The sequence below is a fragment of the Haliaeetus leucocephalus genome, unplaced genomic scaffold, assembly GCF_000737465.1.
Source record: "Haliaeetus leucocephalus isolate CR32 unplaced genomic scaffold, Haliaeetus_leucocephalus-4.0 Scaffold216, whole genome shotgun sequence".
In the NCBI taxonomy this organism is placed as follows: Eukaryota; Metazoa; Chordata; class Aves; order Accipitriformes; family Accipitridae; genus Haliaeetus; species Haliaeetus leucocephalus.
The window spans coordinates 339,293-367,266 of NW_010972652.1; the positions used below are offsets into that span (position 1 = coordinate 339,293).

The 27,974-nt window shown below is 39.2% G+C and overlaps 1 protein-coding gene across 1 annotated transcript in view; it reads left to right on the forward strand.

The window, feature by feature from the left end:
- PCDH15 (protocadherin-related 15) overlaps nucleotides 1-27,974 on the forward strand; it is a 369,468-nt gene that overhangs the window by 131,879 nt on the left and 209,615 nt on the right. The window contains exons 8-9 of the mRNA XM_010566632.1: nucleotides 19,933-20,041; nucleotides 26,705-26,817. Coding sequence (XP_010564934.1) covers nucleotides 19,933-20,041; nucleotides 26,705-26,817 — 222 coding nt within the window. The remainder of the gene's footprint in view (nucleotides 1-19,932; nucleotides 20,042-26,704; nucleotides 26,818-27,974) is intronic.

Genomic DNA, 27,974 nt, shown 5'->3' on the forward strand with positions numbered 1-27,974 from the left:
GTTTGTTTTTTTGTGGCCCCCCCCCCCCCCCCCCCGTGGGAAATACCTACTTACAGAAGACATTTTATCCAGGTATCTACCATGCAAACTAACCAAGTAATCTTCCCTGAGGTTTGAGAGAAACTTGCTAGTTCAGCCTCAGCTTCCATACAGAAGCTAAGTAAGATTTTTGTGGCACTGAAACACACAGTCTTCATAATTTGGCAAATTAAAAATTTAGTCTGAGTTCAAGTGAATATGTGTCGTTAAATCAACTTCAATAAAACCTTTCAATGTATAGGGAAGCTGTCTCTTCTACCTGTGTGAAGGGTAAAATCTCATAGAAAAGCAGGAATGCTTACCCCTGATGAAAGTGGTTTCTTTCTTGCTTTTTCTTGTAAGTATGACTGCTTAAAGTCAAATGTGCATGGGGGTGAATTTATCCCCACTGACAGTCAAACTGTATAAAACTAAAAAATCAGGTTAGATTGCCGGTTAGATTGCCAGTTTTTCTTGCCAAATCTTTTTTTTCTTGGTTAGATATGGTACATTTAAAACCCCAAATGTTCATGGCTAATTTAGGAAGTTGTTAGTTTCTGAAGAAGTTGTATCTCAATATGCCTTTTTTTCCTTTGCCTTATTTTTACTAAGATTTGGCATCTTTTAGTGAAACATGGCAAAAGAGATTTGCCAGCCTTTGGCTTACTCTCTCTGTATAGTCTTAAGAGCTGTGCTTGCGATTTAGTTGCATCAAGCATCAGGAAATTATTTGAGATTTGATTTGTTTCTAATTAGTCCTTTCTCAGCAAAATAGATGCTGTCCAGTTTTGGGGACTGATGCTAAATGCTCTTGTAGGGGATGGTATTTACACTTCATCCTGGAATTAGACCATGATTGAGCACAATTATGTCTGCTGGCATAATTGAGTGTTTAAAGTGTGGCTTGGGTTTGTGGCTTCCAGAGAAAATAGAGCTTTCGTCATTAGGAGAACTGCATGTTTCTCTTTATACAAATGTTTTTGGTAAGGAAAAAAGTGACTTTGCATGTTGAATAGGCAACATCCAGCTCTGCAGTGGTACCTGGCATTGAGACTTAAGCTGAAATTGGAGGTATGCCGGGGTGCTCTGGGAAAGTAGGTCGGCTGTTTATAGAGACACATCTTGCTACCTAGCCCAGTAGATATGCTCCGTCTCTCTTGTGTAGAAGTATATTAATTTCCGCCCCCCCCCCCCCCCCTGTTTTTTTTTCCCCCCTCTTTTTTGAAACTGATCTTAGCTTTGAATTCAGATGTAAGTTTCTCAGTAATCACTACAGGGGAATGCAGCAATTTCCTTATTACCTGTGCTGTGTTCATCTTTGACTTTAACTACATTCATGTTGCCTGAGGATCGATCTTACATTTACCAATAATGAACCCATGCATTCTTTGCATCTCATGGTTTCAGGGCTTGATAGGAAAGAGAAATAAGCATAAGTGTGCTTTGGCTTTAAATAAATGTTTAGTTGAGAAGATCAACTTCTAACAGCTGTTATTTCAGAATTTCTGTACAGTCCATAGAACAAATGATTAAGGGTAAAATCTTATATTTTGTTTAAAATTTGTGCAGCCATCCTCTCATGAATGTAATGTAGTAGCTCCAGAGCATATATAATCAGGGCTTTCATACATTATAGTCTAGGCTGTAAACTTTTTGGTTTTACTGTATGCATGTGTTGCCCAGCTTTCTGTATGAACTCACTCTCATATTTAATGCCATAATTATTTTGCCTTTTCTTCACAAATACTACTGTATGTTAGACAAAACAGACTGGCAAATCGTTATTTGCTACTAAAAGGTTTATGTACCTTCTTATCTGTATATTATGTATTAGAATATTTATTTAGAAAAGCTTGGCAATTGGTGTTAATTAGACTAAAATCTTTGGTGAAAGATAGCATGTGCTGTCAACTGTTGGGCCGTAAGATGAATGTATTTACTGTGTATTTTACTAGCCAAAAATTATTTGGTAGACAGGGCAACGGTGTCGCTTCAGCCACACTACAAGAACTAACAAGAGAAATGCTTTAAAAATCAGGGATGTGTCTATATGTTCTTGGGTTTTTGCTTATTCAGTAAATTAGAAAAGAATGTCTCTCATGTCTGAGGCTTTGAATAGTCCCTTTGCCACTGGCTGACAGATGTCCAAATTGACCCATTTTTCAGGTATTAATTTTTCATTAGCAATTTAGGTAAAACCTGAAACTCAGATTAGGAAAGGGAAAATGAAGATTGATTTCCATGACACGTCTGCAGTTGTCAGTGTATTTTTTTTAATTGAAAAAGGCAAATTGTTATGGCCAAGTTATTTGCAGTATAGTTGAGCAGCAGATAGCAATTTTTCTAATTAAATTTAAGCATAGATGCGTGATGAACTGATAGGCAATCTTGAATTGCTTTGGAAGTTGGAAAGCAATTCAAAAGCAATGATAAAATCCTCTCTTGGGTACAGTTTCCCCTTTAAAGTTTAGGGATAAACTTTTAATTTGTATTTTTTTCACTCTTTTCACTCTAATTGCAGCCATACGGAGGTCACCAGATTGATATTAAGTTCAAGGTAATGAACAATGTTAAACAAGTAGTAGCGTTCACAGTAGATTTATTAGCATAGGCTTTTTTCTGACTTGATATCGGTGATTTTGAATTAACTCTATGGAAATTACTCTTTTAGCAAAGTCAAAATGGACAACTTTGATAAGCTATTGATTATCTGCTAGTGCATGATGAGGAGTAATAAAAGGTGCTTTAAGTCTTCTGTTATGATTTTCCCTATCTTCTCCCTTTTTTTGTGATTGATTGTCTGTCTCCCATATGCAATCTCTTGATAAGTAGAGCCTTTTTTTTAAAGGAAATGTCACTGAAAAGTAGTGAAGCATGAAAAGGTTAAAATTACAAAGATGTGATGTTACAGGTAATTAATTTTGATGTGTTTGGGAGTATACCAAGACGGCATGGTTAATTACAAAGAATCGTCAGTAGAATTTTCAGTAACTTTAATATGTGAATACATGAACATGAGAATTGTTTTCTATAATCTCTCTTGGCAGGCAGGCAGGCTAGCACTTCACTGGCTTGATATATTGATCAGGCAGGACAGTCACTGTTCTGTATCTAAGATTAACTTACAATTTTAAATATACATGTATTTCAGATAGAGAAGTTAACTTGGCTGCTCTTCACTTCAAGAACAAACAAAACCATGCTTTTAACTTCTAAAATGTAATGAATGTTTAAAGAAACCGGGTGTTTCAGTTATTGAAAACACTGTTTCTGGTTGAGAAAGTCATCGCAAGGCTGCAGATTAAGTGAATATAAACCAAGAGATACTTTTCTGATGGTTATTTTAACCAAGATGCATTTCAGAAATAGAGTTGATGTCTATAGGCAGGAATAAAGTGCTATGTCACGGCTCGCTCTGAGTACAGGAAACTTGATTTAAATGTGAGTTTACTATGGTGGAGATCTTGCCTTGTATGTTTGACACATACCAGAAAAGGGGGGGGAGAATAGTGAATTTTGGAGGACACATGGAATTTTTTTATAATGTGAAAAGAGAATAGGTTGAGCGTGATTTACATGCTTTAGGTTTTCATTAATACTAATCTTTCTTAAAATATGCAAGTGGAGGTTTTAAGATAGAAAAGATCAAGCTTGACTAAAAACTAAGAAGTTTTGGACAATATATACTCAGAAATGAAATAGGAAAAGAAAAATGCCGTTGCAGATCATCTTTGAAGTTGTGTTTTGGGTGAGAGAAACACATTTTGTTTATTGCTAGGACTGGGTTATCGAGTGACCTATAATACCCAGTGGCTATGGGGCTCCCTCGCTAGCGCAGGAGGAGCAGGAACTCTGGTAGTTTACCAGAGACCCAGTCTGGGCTGGATATTTGGCTGATGGTGAAAACAGGCACATTTTCTGGGTATTTATCAGGCTGTAAAGTGAATTTTTAAGATAATTAATCTCAAATCTGATTCCTTTAATTATCAAGAGTAAGGGGGGAATAAACTGGTAAAAAAATGACTGATTTTATCATATACATAATTTTCTTCTTTTTTCCAAATATGGAAATGTTCCATTAATTGCCTGATATTTATCATCATGGTTAGTAACTTACTGGGAACACTAATGGGAAAATATTCAGTTCTTGAATTCTTATTCAATAGCTTTGTCAGAAGCTAAGAAGAAAAAGGGTCCTCATTTGCTTGGAAGAAGTAAATGTGGAGCTGTAATTAGAAGCAGTTTTCTTTCAGAAATGAAGATCATCTACTTTGATTCAAATGGCACATCAGCCACATAAGTCAAATACATAAAATGTTTGAGAGAGATTGCCAGGGTGCCTGGGTGGGTTTGATGTGTGCAGTAGTACAGGTTCACTAGTGTAAACCACCTTCTTGTGTGGCAGAACTAATGCCAAAAATCTGTTGAACGAATGAAGTACAGAAAGTGCCAAACACCCTAGTCTTAGCTGAAAAGATCTTGCTGTTTAATGCTATTGTATTCTTTGTTCATTCTCCAGTTTTCGTTTTAACGTTTGTTAGAAGGAGAAAAAACCCCTACCTGCCTCATAACAAAGACGACTTTAGCATAATGTGTGAGATTTACACACATTACAAAAATAGTTACATGAGGACAGTACAAAAACTGCTGTTCTTCACTTTTGTGAGATGTCCCACAAGCTGGGATTTGAAACTGTCTTTCTGTGATGCCATTGAGGGATTTCAGAAGTGATCGAGCCTTTCTCTCCTCAAAAGCTAGAGCATCCGTAGAGGAAACAGTGCCTGAGAAAGAACCATCCCTGTCTCGTTCTGAGCTCCTGTCTGTATCTTGAATATACAATCAACTACTCGTGTGATTTAATTGCTGTCCTGGAACTTTGCCGTGATAAAAAAGCCACTTTCACAATACCCACTTCTGTTTTCTATTTCATAAAACCGTGTTTGTTACGGCGTGAAGTGGAGCTATTGTCAAAGAGGAAGCATATGTATTAACTTATTTGATCCTTAAATGTCATTTAGAAACATTTAAAGGTTTTAAATGTTGACATTTAGACAAAATACTTTTGCAGTGATGCTTTATCAGTGAACTTCACTTCAGAAAAATTCTCATCTATGTCATAACACTGATCCTTGTAGAGATAATTATCATTTCAATAGCTAGTCTATCCCATTAAACTATACACTAGCTGTTCTTTAAGGGTGAGGAAGAAAGATTCCTGTTTTCAGCTTGTTGTCACAATGCAGAGGGTTCAGATTATATTAGTTCTTCAGTTAATCACATAATGATTCATCAATTAAGGTTTTGCAGATATGTGCAAGTACCCTTGCAGGTAATGGGAGATAAAGTAGCAGAGGAGCTTCCTTTGTGGGGTGGAAGTTTAACCCTCAGAGGCTGCGGGAGGCACTCTAAGCGCTGCTTCCCTTTCGATCACCACAAAGTCTTGTGCCCCCTCTCCCCAAAACAGGGCAGCAGGGTTTGCTGTCACCTTCTCATCAGCAGTAGTGTGGCGTTCCGCAGCCAAGAGCGTGTCCTTGGGTGCAAACTTCCTCGCCAGGCTTGGCCCTTCACACTATGTCTCTCTAGGCACGTAGGCATGGCAGCTCAGAGCTCACCCTGGGCTGCTCTAACTGGTTTTTTTTTGTCGTTGTCCCTGGTGTCATAAGGCTAACTTGGGAGTCTCCTTGGTCCATTGCGGTCTGCGGTACAGACGTGCCCTCTTTCTACTTTTCGTTGTTGTCACGTTCCCAAGGCAGTGGTTGCCCTCGAGGGACCAGCAGCCTTCCCAGCTGCGCCATCCACGCTGAGATCGCACCAGGGAGGGAGCAAAGAAGCCTTGCTATCCCAGCCCAGCAGCTCAGGTTTTTTTATCCCAGTGCCCTGACCCCCTGCTAAAGTGTGAAGAAGCTGGAGAGAATGGTTTGTGCCACGCCAAAGAGCGTTTCCCTGCCTCCACCGTGATGGCTGCGTGATGCAGCGTAGGGGCAGCCCATCATCACCCTTACCGGTACAATTATGTTTGCCTCTGCTCTGTGCTATGATAACGTTTCTGTAGAAAATCTTGCTTAAATCTTAGCAGTCTTGCCTCTAGAGCATGAGGAAATTCATGGTGAGCTGGAACACCCTCTTCTGAAACAAGAAAACCTGGCTAGTCTGCATTTGGCTCTGCATCAATACCGCCAGCAGTACAGCAGTGCTCAAGTTTAAAGCAGCTCATATGGCTAGCTAGGTAGAAGTTTGCTGTGTAAATAATTCCTGCTTTTTGTTCTGGAAGAGTATTGGGATTTGAGAAGAAAAGCATTTAAATGCAAAATTTCACTATACCATAAAAAGATGAAGTATGTGAGCATTGCAGGTTGTGTGTGTACATGCACACATACGATACATCTGCACAACGGCACAAATTTGTTGAAAATTAAAACATCCAAAATACACCTAGGAAAACCAATTTTTTCCTATAACCTTCAATCTAAAAGTGGCATTAATGCCACTGTTAATGTTACCATTAAAGCAGTGTAGTAAAGTAGTTATAATAATGGTGATATAAAATTTGTAGCTGGCTCTGGGCACAAAATCTCTATGTAAAATTATCTCTTGAGAGGGTGACAAACCTTAATGAGAAAAGGACAGTGGTGGATACAGTTTGAATAAAGTCAGGTGTTACGTAGTTGCAGCTGATGTTCCCATGCCAGAACTAGAAAAGTGCCCATTTAGTTGCAAGTATAAAAAAAAAAAAAAGGCAAACAAAAAATCAGTAAAGAAAATGTAAATGTTTCTCTCGAAACTGAGAGTGGTGGTCCATAGTGATGTTTTGCTAACCCCAAATGTTAAACTGTTTCAGCCTGACCAGTGGGAACACTGCTTGACTACAGATTCAATACTTCTGAAATTTGCTGCGCTTTGAGGCTTTTGACCTTGCTTGTTCCTCCAGGTGATGAGATGGCTCTACCAAAGCAAAGTTCACTGAAGGAAGATACTAAATGTGTAAATAAAAAACCAGACCAATATCATTATTGTAATAAAATCTGTATATAGAATGAATCAGTCAAGAGACAAAGGATCTGGGTGGAATACTAACCTATTCATTTCTATGTTTACTTTTTTTTTTTTTTTTAATTTTAAATGAATTACTGTTTTGTTATGGGTTTTTTTGTCTAGTTTCATACAAATTAATATAAGAAAGGTCCCACCAGTGGTACTGGTTATACTTCCCCAAAGAATTCTCATTGCAATTAGAAGTGCTGCCTTAAAAATTGATAGTAGAGATACTATTTTTGTTCTGTGAACCTGCCTGATTTTTGAGCCAAGGTAAACTTTTAGCACCTATGGTACCTGTAGCAAGGAGCGCCATAGCATGACTGTATTTGGGTGAAGATCCTTCTTATTTTGCGCATTTTGAGCCTGCCAACAGGTAATTTGTGTGTTGTTAGACATTCCCGAGCTGCTTGTTTGCAAGAGGCAGCGAGCAGTTGATCCTATGCCCACTCTCTGTAACACACAGTTTTACAGACCTTTTTTTTTTTTTCCCCCCCCCAGGCTGAAAGGTACTTGCTAAGCCAGAGTCTGTATCTATTCAGGCTATGCCCTGCTTTTGATCATACCTTTGATCGTAAGTTCTCATGTCTTTTCGAGTATATTATATTGTGTTGTGGCTAATTTTTCTGAAGGCATAGAGAAGCTATCAGCCTCTTCTCCTTAATAGCAGCAAGTAAGATTAAGTGTTTTGCAAACTCAGCTGAAATTAGTAACTGTTGACACAGCTGACAACTGTATTCCTTTTTCTTCCCTGAAATATGCATTTAAAAGAAAACAAAATGGCGTTAATATTTCACAGACTTTTGTATTGTAATGATATTACTCTAAGAAATAAAAAAAACCAAAACCACAAACCTTTAAGTCATTACAGTAGTGTTACACTCATCTTCAAATATTTTCTTTTTTGTGATTCTGTGTCAAGCAGAAGTAGGTGCGTTTGTCTTGGGTTTTACAACTTGCTTTTCTGCAGCTGTTCTCCTGCCTCATTCTGAATCCTGAACAGGAATCATGATAATAAGAAACCTACCATCAAGAATTTTAAAGATAATCAAGGAAATAGACTTCATCGTTTGTATGGAAAAAAGTGAAAAGTCAAAAATGAAATGTTTATTGTTCTTTAATCACAGTCATCAGATTGGAACAAGTAGAACCTCCAGATTGAATTCTTGCTTTTGTCTGAATTGCACAGGAGATTATACCTGGGTGCCAAGGCAGGAGGCCCATTGCATAATGCATTTCATTTAGTCTACACCACAGATACTCTGTTGGAGACATTTCTTATAAAGCATGTCAGATACAGAAAAAGCAATTTAGTAAGCACTGTGATCAGATCCTGATGAAATTCAATTCTATTTTGGACCTGCTGTTCTTGGACGACATCATTGATAAAAATAGTCTCTATTTTTCTGTTTGCTGTGATTCATTATGCTATCTTGCTGCTTTTTCAAAATATTTCCCCCCGTCAAAGATGGCTTGTTTTTACAAATAAATGAAAGGAATTGTGTTTTTTGACAGCTTAGTCTGTTAACAACGTGATCTGTCAGGATATTTGAATTTTACAATTTTCATTTTAGTAAACTGCATAAACATTGGACACAACAGAAAACTAAGAACACAGCAACTATGGATTATATTGAACAATCAAATAAGGTGCTAAAAGCTATTTGACAATGATGGTGCTGAATTTAGAAAGTAGGTTCCTTTTTAATAATCAATCTTGTGTCTTAGTTTTTCCCATCAGGTAGTAAAACACTTTTTGTTCCCCCAAAGAAGACATGAGCAGTTAGTTCACATGTGTCAACTGCATAAATTATTTGCTGTTGCTTTTTATCAGTGGCTTTTAGAAATGAAGGTGAATTTCTTATAAATAAACAGGTAAGTTAGATTTATTTTAAACTTGCAGATCAACTGCCATTATTACTATTATTACTTTCTGCATATACATTTGTTTGAACAGAACAATTTTTAACAGTGATTTCATAATACCAGTTTTTACTATCTGCTCTTAATAGTTAGATTCCCCTGGGCGGACTGTTAAAACACAGTTCCTGTTTTACTTAGTGGTATTGATAAAAATGCCCTTTCACCGAAGTGCTACACAGCAAAGCTAATCTCCAGGAATGCTGCTCATATTTCATTTTCATATCAAGTGTGGACATTTTGCACAGTCTGGTTAGACTCTGCAACATCATCTGGTGGTAAGAACTTATTTCGACAGCGCATGAACCTTCAGATTTATGTACAGTGTTGTAAACAGGAGGTATCAATTAGGTGAATTGGCTGCAAATCTCTAGGGTTGAGCAACGCAGATTTTGAAGGAGGTGGTTTCCTCATGTAGGTTTGCCTTTTCTTGGGGAGCAGTTTTGAGGCATGGAATTTTTGCTGTATAAACTCATTTAGCTCCTGTGACAATTTGATCAGAACAATTTTCTGTAGAGGATTTACTCTCTGTTCTCTTTCAGCTTCACAGTGTGTTTTAAATCTATGCTTGGGGGTTTCGTCCTCTCTCTTTGTATTGGCTTTCAGTTGAGATCTTAGCCCAAAAGTTTGGTGTTCTGTATTGTGCCAAAGAGGAGGGTCAGAAGCCCATTTGCCCTGTATTCCTGTATGTCTTTGTATGTTGTTAGCCCTCAAAGAGTGGGAAATTCTTCAAACTCTCTTCCTCTCGCTGTGTTTGCTCACTGATCAAAGGGAGCATCTGTAGGCACTTGTAGCTATCAATAGGAAGGCAAGAAGAGAGGGAGATTGGCGAGATCCTGCAAATGGGAGATTTGACATGACGTACTCAATTTGACTAATGACTAGGGTTTGGTAGTATCTTCAGCTGAATATACTTTTCTAGGGTGTTTCTTGCTTTTTGGATTTATTTTACTTGTGGTTGGATAACTCTGTTGAAATATTTTCTGCATTTTACTGACATGCAAGTACTTGATGATGGATTTGTGCTCATTAGTGTTTTGTCACAGCCCTTGTTGTACTGGCAAAGCATCTGAAGCAGCAGCAAGAAACGATGTTGGAATAGTTTTGCAATTTTTCCTGCTGTTTTAGTACTGTGTGTTGGCAACAGTACATTTCTGCACAGCATGGATGTAACTTAGCTAATTTCCGATTTACAGCTTGTATTCTAACCTCACACGTTTCTCAAGAAAGCAAAAGGAGAATGAGTGTAACCATAATGATTCATCAATTCATCAAAAACTCTGTTGGTTTAATATTATAGGGCTCCCTTTGAAGGGGTTCTGGATGTCAGCATGGAGTAATGTATGTTCCTTTACTAGTATTTTCTATCCAGCAAAAAGCTTCTCACCCTTGTTTGTATAGAGATGAGAGTTCTGCTGTCTTGGTCGGTAAATTCATCAGCTAAGCTATGAGAGTGATGTGCATTGAAGGCTTCCAGGCTTTATTTGAAGTCCATTGGGCACAGTTACAGGTTCCTAACTGTGAACGTTGAAAAAAATAATACTTCTCTGGGTTTAAAATGCTAGCCTGAAATGTCTTGTGTTAACTAATTTTGCTAATATTGACCACCCTGTTCTGATAAAAACCCATGTATCTGTATTGCTTTATGCTGTGAGAGAAACCCAAGAAAAACTGGTGGTTAAATGCAATGCATTGTTTTCTTCTGGAATATTTTGTGTTGTCAGTAGAAGTCATTATTCTAAAATACTGTACAGTTCTCAGCACTTCCTAGAAAATAACATGATACACACAGAAACACGTGGGAAAAGAATGCTGCATCTGTACGTTCATACAGTTTCGACGTTGCAAAGCATTATGTGCATCTTCCTTAGTTTTGTTCAAAGCAGTAGAGACTATAAATTGTCAAACACAAGAAATAGCCTGTGTGTTTCAGTGATGTAATCTGGTTTGTCAAACTGTTTTTATATATTTTAACCTGACAACAGAGAGGCCCAGAACTCTGCTCTTACCTCCTTGAAAAATCATTGAGCCACTTAATTGGTGCAGAATTCAGTTCCTTGTGTCCTTGGCTAGAAATGTGGATGATGGTATGGATTCATGCCCACAGCTTGGGAAAAGAGGGGAGTTCTTGAGCATAAAAGTCCCCGGCCTCGATTTTTGTAGTCGAGCTGCACTTGGTGCTACCAGTCAGTAAAAATACTGGTGTTCCTTGGGGGTGTCGGTGCCTGCCACCTGACACGAAGGCAGCACAAGGCCTGGTGGAGTGATTGATCGTCTGGAAGTGGCAGCGTGGAAGCAGGGATTGCTGGCAGCTGGGAAAATGGGAGGGCAGGGCCATTGGGTCTGCTTGCAGTTAGTGATGGGGGGCGGCGGGGGTGCAGGTGGGGGTGTGGGTCAGGGAGGCGGGAGAGGGTCGCTGCTGTGACATTTAGTAAATGTGAAGACAGAAGAAGAGAAAGGGAGAAGTACTTGGAAATGTAGGGAAAAAGATGACTTTTTGTAATGTGTTGCCAATCGAGTGACAGAATGCCATTGGCCTTCTAGTGTCGGAAGCAATCCCTGTTGCAGTGCTGTCAGTTGAGCTGATGCAGATCAACATACTTAATTGCCATGATACGAAAAAGTATCTTAACCTCCCCCCTCAAATTAGTGAACATTATAATCTGCTGAATCTAAATAAATTAGAATAAGCTAGTATTCAGGAATTAGGTATGCTCTTTTCCCAATTGAATATATGCTCTTATATTCTCAGAGAAGAATGCCTGATGTTTCAGATTGTTCCATATTAGACAATTGAACTCCTTAGGGAAAATGCTTAAATGTTCAACATTAATCATCTTACGGATGTCCTGCATACCTCCATGGAACATATTGTATATGTGTATATGAGTGCCTTAGTGCTCCTAGAGCCATTGAATAGGGTTTACTGTGAGTTAGGAAATGATTTTAGGAGTATATCAATTTATTTGGCAAGACTGTGATTTAGGACAGATTTTCACAGCTATGTTAGTAATGCATATATTGGGTAAAGGTCAGTTAACTGTGTGTCTGCCTAAGAAATGCCACCACGAACTGGCAGATTGAAATATTAATGCAAGTGAACATTCCTTTTTTTTGGTGAATTGTTGCTCAAGGCACTGTGATGTATCTTATTTTGGTCAACCTCGAGTAATGCATATTTTCATGATGTTCCTCCCTTTTTAAAATTTTCTAGCAAGATTTGTGTATGTCGTAATGTAGTCTTCTATGTGAATTAGTGGGTAGAAAATGTCTCACCGTGTTTGAATACAATAATAAATTCTAACGGTGTAGTCCCTTCTGTTAGTGGATTTCATGCAGGCTAATGGACAGAGCAGTGCGATGGGTGTGAAGCTCACTTTGGTGAATCCAAACAAAAGTTTAGGAAATCTTCCTTTTCATATGGTTTTATCTTTTACAGCAGTTGGTAATGTTTACTTCTGCCTGTGTAGTGGCCCTGACCACTGACTCCAGCATCTCAGGGCAGGCAGCAGGGAGCTGAAGTGATTGTGAATCATCAAATCAGCATCACCCCAGTTTGTGAACCTGTGGTTGGTTCATGGTCTGTTGTCTTCAATCATGTAAAAGACAGTTCTTACTAATAGATTACCTGCTCAAAACCAGGCAGCATCCTATTTCAGTAAGGTTAACTGTGTTTCATTTTCCTAGAACACAATCATTTTTGTGGTAATAAGAAAAAAAAAGAAAAGCTCTGTCCAGAGAATAATGTTGTTATTCTAACTCTAAAAATGTGTCATTTCCTCCCTTTTCCTTCTTATCTTCAGTAGAGGAAGAAGTCCTTCATGAATAGCTACGGTTGGCAAATTTGGCTTTGTATCTCAGGTAGACCATGGAAGAGGTAGAAATTTTGTTTTTTTTAAAGCAGAACTGTCCTTGGTATCACCTGCACAACAGTTATTATGGTCCTCTGTCTTGGAAAAAAGACCAAACAAAAACCTCTCAACTTTTAAGTCATAGCAAACACCAATCAGTGCTCCGCCCCCCCTTCTTTCTCATTTAATACTTAACTCTTGATAGAATTAGTGCCTTGTACAAGTCCATGGTAACTTGAATTCAGAATGGCGCTGTATGTGATACAGCATGGGTAACTAATTTGAAATCCTAAATTGTTGTTCAGTCTTGCAGTTAGGATCTGGTATTTCATGACTCTAATGTAATTATTTAGTAACAAACAGACAATACTGAGAGAACAGTGTTAGATAAAGGGAGAACCGAGTTATTGACCTGAGAAGTTTTAAGTCACTTGAAAGGTACTGTTCAATAATGCATGAAGTCCCTGTATTCTGGGGAGGTATCTGGGTAAAACTGTAGATATGCAGCATTAAGTTCAGCTCTCACTTCTAAGAGATTGAACTGGTTTTTATTTCATTAACTTCAAGTAGAGTATTTCTGACCTGCATGGCTTTAAAAATCAGGAAGATGAGCTCCAGGTGATCATATAAAGAAAGGTACTTCATTCAGGTAAATGAGTTCCCTGAAGCTGATCTTCTCTTGCTTTTCTTTATCTTGCTCATTAATCATCATTTAGCAAAAATGACCCTCTGTGGGTTTTTTGGCAACATGCTGGTTTTAAACCATTAGCAGTGTTTTCCCAGAGATGCAAGGTCCAAGCTGGTATCTTCCAGAGACTTTGTGCAGTGCTGAGAAGCAATGTCTTACCCTCAAAAAGTGGATGAGAAAAATCTCAGGGGAGGAGAATGGTGAGGACAGTTGTAACTAAGGAAGGAGGTGGAAGCAGATGGCAGTCATTTGACAATCAATCAAAAGTGTCCGTATAAGATGACAAAACCCCCAGTTTCAGTTTTTAATCAAATAATTGAATTATTACATTTAACACTTATGACATTTTACATATCTTTCTCTTGAAAGTCTGGCAGTCATGGACATCTTAAAATGTTTTACAATAAAATAATGTACATGCAAATCTTTGGAAAAAATGTAACTTTAAAAATAGTCACTTTTGTTTTATTATGCTTGAAAGCACAAAATGCATATTCTGCATCTCAATTGTAAATTTCCTTTTAATTGTTCCATGCTGTATTTCAGTCACCATGTGATGGTGAAAAAAATGCATGTTTTTACACAGATGCCTACAGATACTGTTTGGATTATTGAATGCAACTGCAATCCTAAATTTATTAAGCTCCATGTTAATAAAGAAATCAACAGTTGTTCTTTTTCCTCACTATCCTTAGTAGGAGCTTAAAACACTCTTGCATGAATGCATGCAGAGGTTTATGGCTTCTTTTGCAAGTTTTGGGACTAGTCAATGATTTGCAGTGTAGAGATCTTTTGCTTTAGATTTTTTAATATATTTTTCAAGTAAGAAAAGATAGGGAAATTTCTGCCTGTCATTATTACTTTTGTACTATCATATTTATTATCATGTTGTTATCCTACTTGGACATCTGCATTCTCGCCATGTGTCACCATTTGCAGTAGAGATATCATCTGAAAAGAGTTTCACTGCGTTATAAACGTGTGTATGCTGAAACAGAAAAGCAGGTGGAGAAGGAAACATCAGAGACAGGCTCAGGTATGGTGGTGGTAGTCAGGTCCTGAATAAAAGCAAGAAGATTTTTTGTGGTTGAAGTATGTTCAAAGATGTAAGCAGGAGTCCTGGTGTCTGGAGGGTCAGTTTCTCTCCTCTCCAGGGAAACGTGGCTTTTGCCTTTCCACTGAATAAACAGGATTGTTTAAAACAGACCTGGCTCCATTACCGGTTTCTCTTCTAAACAGAAACAATTTGCAGCCAAATTTTAGCTAACCACATGGGTCAAAGAGCAGGACATAAAAAGAGCATTGCAAACTGATGTAAGCGTTTCCTAGCTACATTAAATGCATTAAGGCAAAGCATTTGAATGAATATTTGCTGTTGTGGTTTGGTTTTGGTTTTTTTTTTCCTTCTTCTTTTCTAGCCCTCTGGATTTTATAACGGTAACTTCAGATAATTTCCAGTCTTCTTTCCCATCTTTCCCATGACAGAAACTCAATGATGCTGCTTTTTGAAGTGTGTATCTTTTGGTGACTGGGGTAGGCGAATGGCACTGTTTTGTGACATTTGTGAATAAACATTTTATTATTCACTGATCATTTCATATTGAATTATGAGAGAACTTTCTACTGAAAAGAGCTGAGGGAAAGATTCCTACTGCTCTGTCCTCACAGCTCCTAAGCAGTCAAGTCTTGTTTGATTTCATTGAAAAGGAGGATCATTTTGACTCTTCACCCTCCCAAACATAGCTTTCTCTGTGTAAGAGTGCTGAGAGTTTTGGTTCGTGGCTTTTCACAGGAGGAATGAATATATACAAGGAAAATGTGAAAAAACTCAAGGCGCTTCATTAAGCATGCAGCCTTCAGTGCTTAAAACTGCAGTCTTTTGCAGGTGACCCTCATCCACTCTGAATAATTGAGTATAATCTGTAATTATTCTTAACTGTGCTCTCCCCTGTGTTTCTGAGGTCACGTAGGAGTGAGCTGAGCAGCTGCAGTACTAGCACAGATCCCTGTGGATCTCCCCTCTCTCCCTGTGGGAACTGAAAGCTTACTCCTGCTCTGCCTCATGTCTCTTAACCTAACGGTTTCTGGATACACAGGTCTTCACTTGTTTTCTGTTGAGGCCAAATTTCCTTAAGAGCATTTTGTAACGGAGCTTGTCAAAGTTGGCTAGAAGTCTACACGTGCTATATCAGATGGTATTGTGGCATCCATGTGCCGGTGATTCCTGCAGGGAACCACAGTAAGTTTGAGAGGCTGCATTTCCCTTTGCAGAAAACCAGACTTTCCCTGGTGTATTGTATTTATTTATGTGTTTGCTCAGACTATTATTATATCATCTGCTAATTTTTGCTGGTACAAGCCTCAGACTTTATGGTGGTATTCCCCTGGGTCACCCTGGGACCCTTCTAATTTTGGTGTTATGTTTGCCACCTGCTGTTCCTCAGGTCCTGAAGCACTTATAAGCAGGAGGTTACCTAGCACAGCAAGTTCATATGACTCACTCTTGCCTTCCTATAGAAACCCGTCTGTTCTTGGCCTTGTGTTACTCTTCATTTAGCTTGTTCAAACAGTCCCTAATGCCTCTGAACTATGATTTCTGGTGGAACCTGCAAGGCGTCCTGCATGGAGAGGGTGCTGGCATGGGGACCCATCTGAGTCCTTTCAAGGCGAACACAAAAGAAGGAAAAAAAATGAGGTTTTGTGCTACTACCTTATTCTCTCTGAGCTTTTTTTTTATTTTTTTTATTTTTTTCCCTTGATCATCTCTTGGCCCTGCAGACTCCCTGGCAAGCTTCCTGTCACAGTTCTGTTTGAAGGATTTATTTTTTTAGATTTATTAATACTTGTGATAATGTTTGCAAGTTGGGGTTTGGGTTCTTTTTTTTTGGCATGCCTGATGGTGTATTCTGCTATATTGAAGCACTTGAAGTCTATTAATGCCAAAACCAATAACTATGAGATCTCTTCCCTAATCGGGAAAAGTAAATAAATGACTGGATATTTTAGCCTAGAACTGACAGGATCTCCTTGTTTGTTTGTTTGTTTTTTAATCACTTGCTTCTGCCAGAGCTTGTGAATGCTTTTATGTTCTTCATTTGGAAGTGGCTGGTTTTTGAAGGCCGCCTATTTATTCGAAGTAACCTTCCCTGCACTGCTGCGTAGCTGTGCTGACTTGCCTTGCCCTTTCTCAAGCCTGTCTCAATAAGAGCCCCATGTGCTTTTTCTTTGCCTCCAACAGAGTGTCCTTAAGCAGTCATGGGCGCTGCAAACATTTCACTCTCTCAGTAAAGTTTTCCCTTTCTTTTAATGAGTTTCCATCTTTTTATGAAGCTTTCCTTTCAGGCCGAGGACAACAGTAATAGGGTTTTTTTTTTTCCTTTTGCAAGGATGTTGGATCTAGTACACAATGGTGGCTGTCGCAGACCCTATTTTGTAACGTTTGCCCACTCTGCAGAGCTGTGAGGAGGCACTATCTCCTCTGCTTAAGTCAGGAGCCACCTTTTATCTGTACGTGACTGTGTCCTCTCTCTCAAAGGGCTGAGCAAAGCCTCATCTGTTCTCTGAACCTCCTTGTCAGGACGGTGGTGGGTATTGTATCGTTGTGGTCTGCTGGTCTCTGGCAGTAACTTCTAACTGGGATATGCAGAACAGTTTGGGGGGGCAGGACTGGGGCCCCGTCTCAGTGAGATGGGCTCCAGGGAGCTGCCTTGCACCCCATGAGCCCCGACAGCTTTGCTGCTGAGCAGCACCATGTCAGTGGGACCTGGGGGATGGTGTGAGCACCTGTTTGTGTCTTGTACATTTTAAAGTGCTCAGGAAAGAAAGAAATATCCCTATGTAATAATCATAGTTATTACTGCTATTGATCAAAGCATGTTTTGATTACAAATTTTTAAAATCATTATTTTTCATAAAAAGTATATGTACACCTTCTGAAATGATGCTATGCGTGCTTTTACAAATTTCTTAACATACTTAATGGCTGCTTCTTTGTGCAGTTATGTTTTCATAGTTCTAGTTTAAGTTTAAATGAAAAAGATACTTGCATTATCTATGTATCATTAAAACAATATGAAAGTACCTTTAGCTTTGCTTCAAGGCATATCGGCCTATTTAGCTCAAAACAGCTTTAAATTATCCCTAAACATTTCAGTGGATTGCGGCTGATCTTGTTGCATGATATTTTCTAGTTTCTGAGCAGCCCATTTCAGGGTGTGTACGGTACTTAGAAAGACAACTTATATGGAATAAAAATTTAAATGGATTTCACATTTCATTCTTGGTTTACTAATACTTCTTCATTTTCTTATACAACTTGGTTCTGTTAAATTGATTGCTTTGGTTCTGAGGAGTCTGTAATGGTGGCAGTGTGGGATAAAATATCTATTGTACAAGTAGCATCCGTTTAATTTCAAATGCAGTTTTCCTAAATGCTACTCTCGAGCTTCTCCTTAAATTGGAAAGTAAAGCACGTGTCCTTGCTTTCGGAGTTATGTATCCAACAATTATTATTTTAGTCTAGTTTCGGCAGTTGGGTACAGCTGACAGCTCATTATTGACAAGGCTGGATCCATCGCTGTTACTCTAGCATAGACTCCGATCTTTCAGCTTGGCCTGCAATATTGTAACGGTGAGTTTAAAGCCTAGCCAGCCTTAGCAAATGAGACTGTTGTTGATGTGGGGATGTTTTTAACTATGATGTAGATCGGTCTGAGAGTGCTTCAACTGATCTGTAAATTTTAAAATAGCATTTTAGTCTTGGACAGTTTTATGCATAATCTTATCTCTCAGCATGTAACTTTTATGCAGTCCTAAGGCATTTTAAAAATTCAAACATATGTCAAATATATCTTCTTCTCTCTGTCTTTATGCCTATTTTGAGCTCGTCTTCCTCATTACACTTTTAAGAGTTTAATTTTTTAAAGAGTCAAAAGAGGAAACAGGCGTGTGACAAAGGACCTTGCCTGCTCATTGGGAACTGTGGAAAAAGCCATGAGCAGAGAGGCAAAATGAGGAGGTACCAGTCCCGTGTTGGTAGGCAGATGCTCTGCACTCAAAGCCGAGAGCTGTGTAACCATGTGTGGCTGCAAGCCCTGGCTCATGAGCCGGGAAAAGCCTCATCGGACCTCAGTAACCTTTAAGAAATGACTTCTGGGTGGACAAACGGTGGGCAGAATAGCTTGTGTTATTGCAGATGACCATGTGGCTATGTATCCAAAATTACCGGAGAGACTGTTAACTCTCCTCTCTTGCAAACTGCCTTGCATTCATTCCTGTCCTGTCTCTTCCTCCTGGCTCACCTCTTTTCCCTCTACGTTTATTGACAGGCATCGCTAAAGCTCTTGCAGATTTCTTCCAAATCTCAGCAGGAGGATTTCTAAGGGCTGTGCCAAAACCTGGCCAAGTGTGGACTTGTCTCATTCCTATTCCTACACTAACTTTCAAGTTCCCTCTTGCAGAACACGGAGCGTTAGAGGTTTCCAAAGCAAAGGCTGCCAGGATTAGTCGTATGCGGAAAAAAGGCGTCTGGTTTTTCATAGAGGTTATTAAACATTTCTGCCATGCAAGAAGAAGTTCTAAGAAGGGGATGGAAAAGACCGGTGCACATACATTCATGGAGTAGCTACATTTCTAGTTGGTTAAGCAGCCAAGGTTACTGAAACTGTTTGTTTAGAGTTGGGAATGGCAGCTCTGGTTTACCACTGGAGACTCTCTTGGCGCAGGAAAACTTCAGAAAACATTCAAAGCAACAGCAAGGGCTAAGTGCTATTAGTAGGTACAGGAATGCTATTAAGTTGGTAGGTAAAGAAATGGGCATACAAATACTGAACAAGATGAAGGCCTGCAAATGCTTTTCTGGTTTTCTGCTTCTATGTTTGGCACGTGAGATCACTTCTGAATGGTGGTATGAATTATTGCAACGTCCATCCAAACTTCTCAAATGTACCTATCCTTGAAATGTCTGTACCTTGGCTTGAATTTCTTTTGCAGTATGTATTCATGTATCACAGCCACTCTAGCTCCTAATGATTCTCAAATTAAATTTGTTTTTATTTCCTTTTTTAAAGCATTTGCTGTATTTCACTGCTATGATGGTATCTGAAATGTCTGATTCAAGAGACTATTTATGAAGCATAGTCAAGCCTTTGCTTGAACATTTGTGAGCTTCCTTTCCTTGAAGATACTATTATAGTATAAAATATATCTAAAAGAAAGCAGATTGCTGTGGAAATATGTATGTTGCCTACTCAATTTTGATTTCAAAAGGGACATGTGCTGTAACTATTCTTAAATATGAGTACTTTTTCTCCTACAGTTTCAGCAAATATCCTTTTCAGTGGGATGTTTTTCTGTCAAATCTAAAGATCTGCCTACTGGCTTTCTAATTTTTCTGTTTCAAATCTGTCTGATTTTTCATTTCAGGCACACGTGAATCCCATCAGTGTCACTCCACCCATACAAGCCATAGATCAGGACCGAAACATCCAGCCTCCTTCTGATCGACCGGGCATCCTCTATTCCATCCTAGTTGGTTGGTGTCTGCTACTCTTGCTATCACTCACAATCAGTCACTTTATTATGACCAGCCAGAAAAAGATTGACTGGGAAAGCGGAAACCTAATAAAAATTTATATTGTGGTTAGTGGGATGTTTGAAATCGTTCTACCTATTTATGTTTAATTTCAATTTAGAAGCTTATTTCAGATGGTTGCATTGTTATTATTTATTCAGATTAGATGCAGAATTGTCTGGTTTAGCAAATGGAGCAACACGGCAAGGAAAAGGAGAGAGACTTGTCTGTGCTCATAGCTATGCTGCAATGCATTTTTTTTTCATTCACTGGTGCAAAGGCACCATAAAAGATGCTAAAGAAAGGCAATTAGAGCAGGTTTCATTCCAAAACTCTTCTGGCACAGAGCAACTTAAAGGGTTTTACTGCATCCACCCTTAGTTTTGCTGCCTGTGAGCTTGCATGCTTTCCCTTGTAATTTAATGTTTGTTTAGTTGACTATGCTGTTTTCTGGCCAGAGAGGAATGCAGTTCTAGAAAGAGTTCAGAGAATAGCCACTTTGCTGGGGCATGTCTTGTATTCTGCTGCATATTACTTTTACCTGCTACTTTCCCATGTTTGGCATTTGTTTCCAATTGCTTAGCTTGTGTGATTTGATGATGGAAAGGCCTAAGGCAGTGGTTTGCAGTTGGAGTCTTGTACCTGTCCTGCTCTTCCCAAAGTACAGAGACTGGTGTTGTAGTAATTTCTGTGCCTTGTGACTAGTGTGGCAATTGAAAGTTGTGTGTTTTGTGGAATCACATCTTTTTCACACTTGCTGTGTGTTAAACTGCAGCTACACGGATTTCTCACCCATGGAGAGGTGGAAGCAAAGATTTTAATGAGCAGATTGCATAGTTTTGCTTGTCATTAAAAAAAAAAAGAGGATGTTTTTGTATGTTATAGTTTTGTTGTGAAAGGGGAAAAATGTTAGGTTTGATGGTTTGATATGTCTGTCATTTTAAGAGCTATCTTAGGAGGGTACAAATGAATCACTACCTTAGAGGTACCATTGTACTGAATGTGCAAGTCCTGAGCTCCATGTGCAAAATAAAGAAGCCTGAACCCACTCAGTGCCAAGAGACTGGTGTTGAGGCATTTCCAGGACTCTGCTCCCGGGGGGCTCTACTCCCAGGTCTATGGCAAGGGCCGTGGCCATGGCAGATGAGCCTCGGCATGGCAGACTTCAGCGTCCTCTAAGAAATGAAATCAGGTTTTGTTTGGATAGTCATGAAGCAAGCTAGATTCCTTCAGGCTGTAACTGGATCCAAATCTGGCAGACTAAGGGATACGCTGCTGTCAACTAGTCTTCCTCCAGCAAAACTGTACTGTAAAGACATTTGTAAATACGTGTAGTGTAAATATACTACCTGGTTTTATGTTTGAAAATTGACTTGGTTTATTTATAAATTCTGCTATTGACAGTTATGCACTAGTGCAACATCTAGTCAATTTTTTTCAAAGCTCCTTGCATAACTTGCAAAGTTCTTCAGGTGTGAACTTATTAAAAATTGCGTTTCACTAACTTGTGATATTTTTAATATTTGAATGACTCTTTTGACCTAGAAGAAATAATTCAGAAAGATGTATTATAGCGATTTGGCTTGGGTTTGGGGGATTTTTCAATGGAAAGGCTATCTTTTTTCTTTTTTTTTTTTTTTTTTCCTTCTTTTTGTCAAGGTCTTCAAAGGGATTTCTTCTTAGATTTTAAGTCTTCATCTTTGCCAGTATGTAGTGCTATTTGTATTTTAGCCTTTACCTCAAAAAATAGTAGTTTCACAGCTAAATAGGCCTTGCAGGTACTTCTCCTTATGTGGATTTTCCCCTTGCTTTAGATCTAAATGTAGTTCTTCTTTATATCTTTGGATAGGTCTTTTTTTTAAATGCTGGAAGGTCTGAACCATGCCCATAGAATGAGAGAACAAGCTACTTGCTGAATATGGGAGTGATTTTGAATTTTGATTTGACTGAGTTCTAATTTGGTGGTTCTTTTATCCTGCTTTCCTCCTCTCACTGCACACCTGTACAAGTCAAGTCCTGGCGGATGCTTGGGGCACTATGGATGTTATATATGAAACCTGCGCATCTTTCTCAATGTCTTTAGGATCTACTGTAAAGACACGTTTCTTTTAACGAAGCTCAGCATCACTGCAGCGATAACTCACTTCTACTTGATCTGGCTTACTAACCTCATCCTTAAGTGCCCATAAAGATCTCTGCCTGTCAGGCTTTCAAGCTAACTAGCCTTTCAAGAGTTCAGGTAAATGCCTTAGTGCTGCTTTCACCAAATCTAGTGATCTTTCCCGAGGAGGGTACGAGTGAACCTCACCAGTTCCAACAACAACAGGTCCCCCTGCAGTTCATTGGAAAGGAGTTGAACTCACTGAATGAGGTGATGATAAATGCTTGTGGAAGTCTTGTTATGCATTCATGTGAGCATAGCACTGCTGAAGACAAAAGTAACTTGAGGGTAAGGCACTTGAAAAATAAATAAATAGCCCAAGTTTGTTACTAGCCCATTATTTTCTGCTTTCTTTGTCATTCTGACCTCTGAGTGCAGTCCTCTCAAAGGATATATCAAGATGTGTGAATATACTTGTTCAAGTAGTTATGGATTGGTACTGATAAAACAATAGAAGATAAGGTCTTAAATATTCTTGACGGTCATCCTAAGATTAGAGAACTACTTACAGCATAGTACTACTGGGATTGTTGTCTTTTATTTAAAGTACTGGCTAAAGTACATGATGAAAGAACTACCTACCAAAGTACAGTGAAGTACTTCAGAGAAGAGGCTTGAACTGGGGCCATACTGTAATATTTCATTTCTTATACAATGCCCAGTATCTTTACATTTGGAAACATGATGTTTGGAAATTTTTTTTAAAGCACTAATTTCTCCAATCCTTGACTTTCAGGAATGTTAATACATTTGGGTCATTGCAATAGAACCACAGTGTCTGGTGTACGGAAGTGTGTAAGCGGGCCCCCTCCCTTTGCATGTAGTGTGTGTGCAATGAAAAGGGGTTAGAAGCCAGCTCACCTTCTCTCATCGGCAATCTCACCCCGTTTCTTCCTTAGTGCTGACTGCATCACAGCCCTGTGCTACTCTTGCATTTACTGTTCAGCCCTGTTTAAAGGTTTCCCTTAGCTATTTTTACTGGTAGTTTTAAGGGTTTCTTTTCTCTGGTGCTGGTCCTTGGGAAGAGTCAATTTTTCCTTTATATCATTCTTCCGGTTTTGACCTTGGAACTGTCTCTGATTTCTGCTGTCGATTTTGGACAATCAAGTGTTCTATTTGTTTGCTATTTAAATGAAGAGCCAAAAAAAGCACCACAACATTTTTGGGGGTTTCTTTCCAGTGCTGTGAGCTCCTTGATGCATTTGCCTGGCAGGCAACGTGCCCACAAAAGCCCTCCTCTTGCTTCAAGAAAAGCAAACCTAAGAGTGCTCTTTACCTTGTGCTCTTCACCTGTAAAAAGATCATCATAGTAGAAGAGATCGTGTTCCCTCCTGGGCTGTCAGCTCGCTGCTTCTCTTGCCTGGGCCAAAAGAGTGTAACCAGAGGTCTGTTGAGTACTCAAAGTTCATTTTTGGTGTGGATGGTGCAATCTCATCTACGGAAAAGAAAGCACGTGCCACCCTTCAAGTGCTGTCCTCCTTTCTCAAGGGTCCTTATGGACCCACTGGTGCATGCTGGCCTGCCACTTTTTGATATCCTAGACCTCTCCAAACACACAGACCAGCTTAATTTCTGGGGGAAGGAGCCTCAGAGCTCATCCATAGAGCTTTTAGACCTCTCTGCTTTTTCTGGATTAATCTTCTTGCAGGTTGGACTTGTGAGAGACTGGCAGTGTTGGGCTGGCGTGAACAGTTCTCCAGCCAGTAGTGCTTATCTGTAACATGCAGGCGACACATTTTGAAGACACATAGTTACAGTTGCAGTAGGAAACTCCTCCTTTCTGGAAGCAGATCAGGCAACTTTGTGCACTGAGGGTTGCTCTGCTCTGTCAAAATACAAATATTTTTGTGCGTGCAGAAGCAGATTTCTCTGTTCCTGGAAAACTTTACATTCAGATTTTAAGTTATCCTGGACCCTTCTTGTGGTAGGCAGCAGCTGAGCAGGCATCATCACTTAAGATTCAGGCAATCCAGCTCTGTTATACTCTAATTTTTTACTTTCCTGATTGTCCTCCTTGCTGTCTTTTCCTCTTTTACCTGTTTGGTTTTTTGGGGTGTCGCCCCCCCCCCCCCCCCCCGATTCTTAGATACTATTAGTTTCATCTTCCCTACTGTAGGTGGCTTTGTGCCTCTTACAGCTGTCTCTATCCTCCCCTATTTATTTGTTCTCCTTCAGGGAACCTCTTGTTTTCTACTTTCTTGGTGCTTTTGCATTTAGTCCTTAATCTCTTGTTTTTTCTTAGCTGCAGCGTCAGCCCTTGTGATGTGCAGCCTCCTAAGACTACAGCAATCTGTTATCTGCCAAAAGCTTGGAGCACCTGCTGGATGCCTAGTGTTCTTAAAAAATTGGATCAATTAATTAAAAGTTGAAATTAAAAGGCGGGGCAGGGGGACACAGGACTTGGAGCTAGAAACTCTGCATTTATATAGGTGGTGTAATAGGAAAAAATAATCCATAGCGGTTCTTCCTGTTACTACTCTCTGGGTCTGTGGCATACATGTATACAGAGATAGTCACAGAGTATGTACAGTGTGTGTGTGTATATATACACACACAATACATATGTATATCTAGCAAATGGTTGTCGTTTGATGAGTTGCAAATCAAATTATTGCACATGAGTTCGGACAGTAATCTATCTCCTGGGATAGCTACTGGCTTTCTAAAAGCAGTTTCTAATCATTCCCCTTGAAAGGTGAGCAGATAACACCATCATTTATCAGGAAAGTGGTCTTTTTTGTATGTTGAATCTTATGCCCTCTTAGACTGGATTGAGGATTTGGCACAGCAATATTTGTCCTGCTCTCATGGCTGCTTTAAGATACCGTAACTCATGGGCTCAGAGGACTTACTGGGGCGTTTATACCATCAGCCAGGAGTGCTTTCTGCCTCTCAGCTGCTACACAGGACTATTGCTAGACCTAAAATGACTCGAGATCTTAGACTTGTAATCAGTATTTTGGTTTCTTCGGATACCTTTAGTAATACTGATAAGCTGTGAGATGCCAGAGTTCGTGCTGTTTCTAAACGCTTTGGCTTTCTGAGCCCCTACTCTGTTCAGATTTGTGCTCTCACATCTCCCCAGCTGAGAGTCAGCCTGGCTCAGAGAAAGTCAGACAGTTAAACCAAAACAAACTAGGATGAGACAAAGAGACTGGAGAAGGTGGATACAGCTTTCTGCCATGCAATTGAGGAGAGAACGTCCCTTTGTCTTTTAAAAAAAAAGATACAGCCTCTGTTCCCTGATAGGAGAGAGACTTGCTGAACAGTATCCCAAAGTATTCTTCCTGCCCTGGCAATTAATGCTCCACCATTGCTGCTTTTTTGTATACTTCCTTTGAGAATCCTGTGGCTCAAAACTACGGTAGCTTAATTCTTACCTCCTCTGCGTCAGGCTATGCTGCTAGAGCCTTTTGGCTTGAGCACAGTACCATGGGAAGGGTTTTGGGCTGCAGCTGCCTTGCTGGCTAGCCTAGGGGCCAGGCACAGCAAGGTCATGGCTGGCTCCATCCTTTGCATAGCCCTTGCTGTTATCTCCATGAGTTTGCAAATCTGTTCAGGCTGTGACTGCTTCTGTTTTGACTGGGTTGGAGAGTAACCTGGAAACCCACAGCCATGAAGACACTACTTACTGCTGACAATAAATGGAAGCTGTTAGATGAGGTTTCGTCTGGTGCTTCCTCCCTGATGAGAAACTTCTTTTTGTAGAAGGATTTCTAAAATAACATATCTGTTGTTATTACTTATGTATATGTTATTAATAATGCATTAAAGAGCTTGCCCATAGGTGCAACAGAGGGCTACAAGAGCCAAGGTATTTAAGATGTACATTTTAAATTGCAAATGTCAGGGCATCATCTGTGAACAATAACATGGCTATCTTGAACTTAGAGGTAACACCTTTGTCACATCACTTCATTGTGGATTTTCTTTGTTTAAGTGTGGCACTCAAAAAATGGTTCATAGTGTTCTTTGCTTTGTGACTAATGTCAGCGTATGTCCAGCAATACCTCAGGGGAAGCATACTTCAAAGCTGGAGAGAGAAAATCTCGGTGGTGTATGTTCAGCAAGTTGAGTTTCAGGAATGCAGTGGATAGAAGTGGAAGATGAATTGCGGTGAAAGCTCATCTCTCTGTACGTCCGCTTATCTGATTAGATTTATACGTAACTCCTGGAAGCTGAGAAGTCGCTCCTGTTGTTATCAAGTACTTAGGGATTCCCAGTTGAGAAGATTCTTCGTGGTTAGGGAGAGCAAGGAAATAATGATAATATTAAACGCATAATGTTAGTAGTGTCCTTAAGCTCCATGTACACGTGATGCAATATTTTATCCTTATAATAGCAGGATTAGTTTTTGTTCGTTTGATGACTAAAGAGTAAAATAAATATATTGTTTAACTACAAGTTTCAGAAACAGCATTTGTTCAAACCCCAATTTTTTTTTTTTTTTTTTTTTTTTACAGGTACTCCTGAGGATTATCCACAGTATTTCCATATGAATCTTACAACAGCTGTACTGACACTTCTAAAGCCAATAAATAGGGATTTACACCAGAAGTTTGACTTGGTTATTAAGGTAAGTTTGACTGAATTCGTATTCCCATATGCTTTTGAAAACTGCATAGTAACAAAAAGCTCTAGAGAAAATGTGGGGTGGGCTTACTTGTCTTCTCTGCATTTTTCTTTTTTATTTTTTAGCCTGTCAGGCATCATTTAGCACTGTCACAGGGAAGAAGGGTCTGAAGTATTTTTTAAAAGGGAATGAATCGTGGTAGAGTTCTAACATTTCATGTTATATTGATATTGTATAAACAAACTAAGTACCACTTGTACATTTGTTTTTTACCAACTCAGTTGTCCTGAGAATGCATTTGTTTTATATTTCATGTTTTCTCCAGTTCACATGCTAGAGAATCATACAGATTCAAAGAATTGTCTGAGTACTGAATATTGTGAGCAAGGAGAACAAAAAATCATCACATCTTGTAGCACTTTTTGCATAGGGTTTTTTTTGGTTGGTTGGGGGTTTTTTGGTTTTTTTTTTGTTCAGGGATGATTAAAAAAAAGGAAGCTCACTCCAGAGCGCTGCTACTGAATAAAAAGAAAGCTTCTGAAACATAGCTAGTGCTGATCACATTCAGCTGCTGTTGCTGGGAAGAAGCATAAACCACTTCTGTGGGGTTGGTCTTTTCAAATCCTACCATTGATAAGGGGAGTTGGCTTCCTTCCTCTTTTGTACATACTGCTTTGTCCTTAATTTTACAGTCTGACTTGGTAACAGTCTGCAGTTTTTCTTAACTGAGCCAAGTGATCAAAGCACGTATCAGTTAGTTGTGAAGAATGTGTCTTTTACAGAAAATCTCTAAATGTATCTTCATCTGGTTACCGAGTTTTGCAAGTATAGAATATTTTCAGTAATTGTTCCTTTGCCAATTTGAGGATTAAGAGAAAAGAATAGGAGGTGGTGTTATCAGTGTTTAATTGCTAAACTTGTTAAATGTAGTAAGCTATTAATTTTACTTTCAGCAAAATTGTACAAAACCGTAAGGTTTGCTGCAGGTGAAATTTGTCTCAATGGACTGCAAAAGTCAGTTCAGTAAAGATGACGGTCTCAAGTGAGAATAGAGCAGAGTTAGATTTGGTTCTTTTGGAGACAGTCTGGAGTTGTCCCTAAAGCTGTTGTCTAATGACACAGAAAATTGTATAGGTTTTGCTGTATTTATTGGTAAAAAG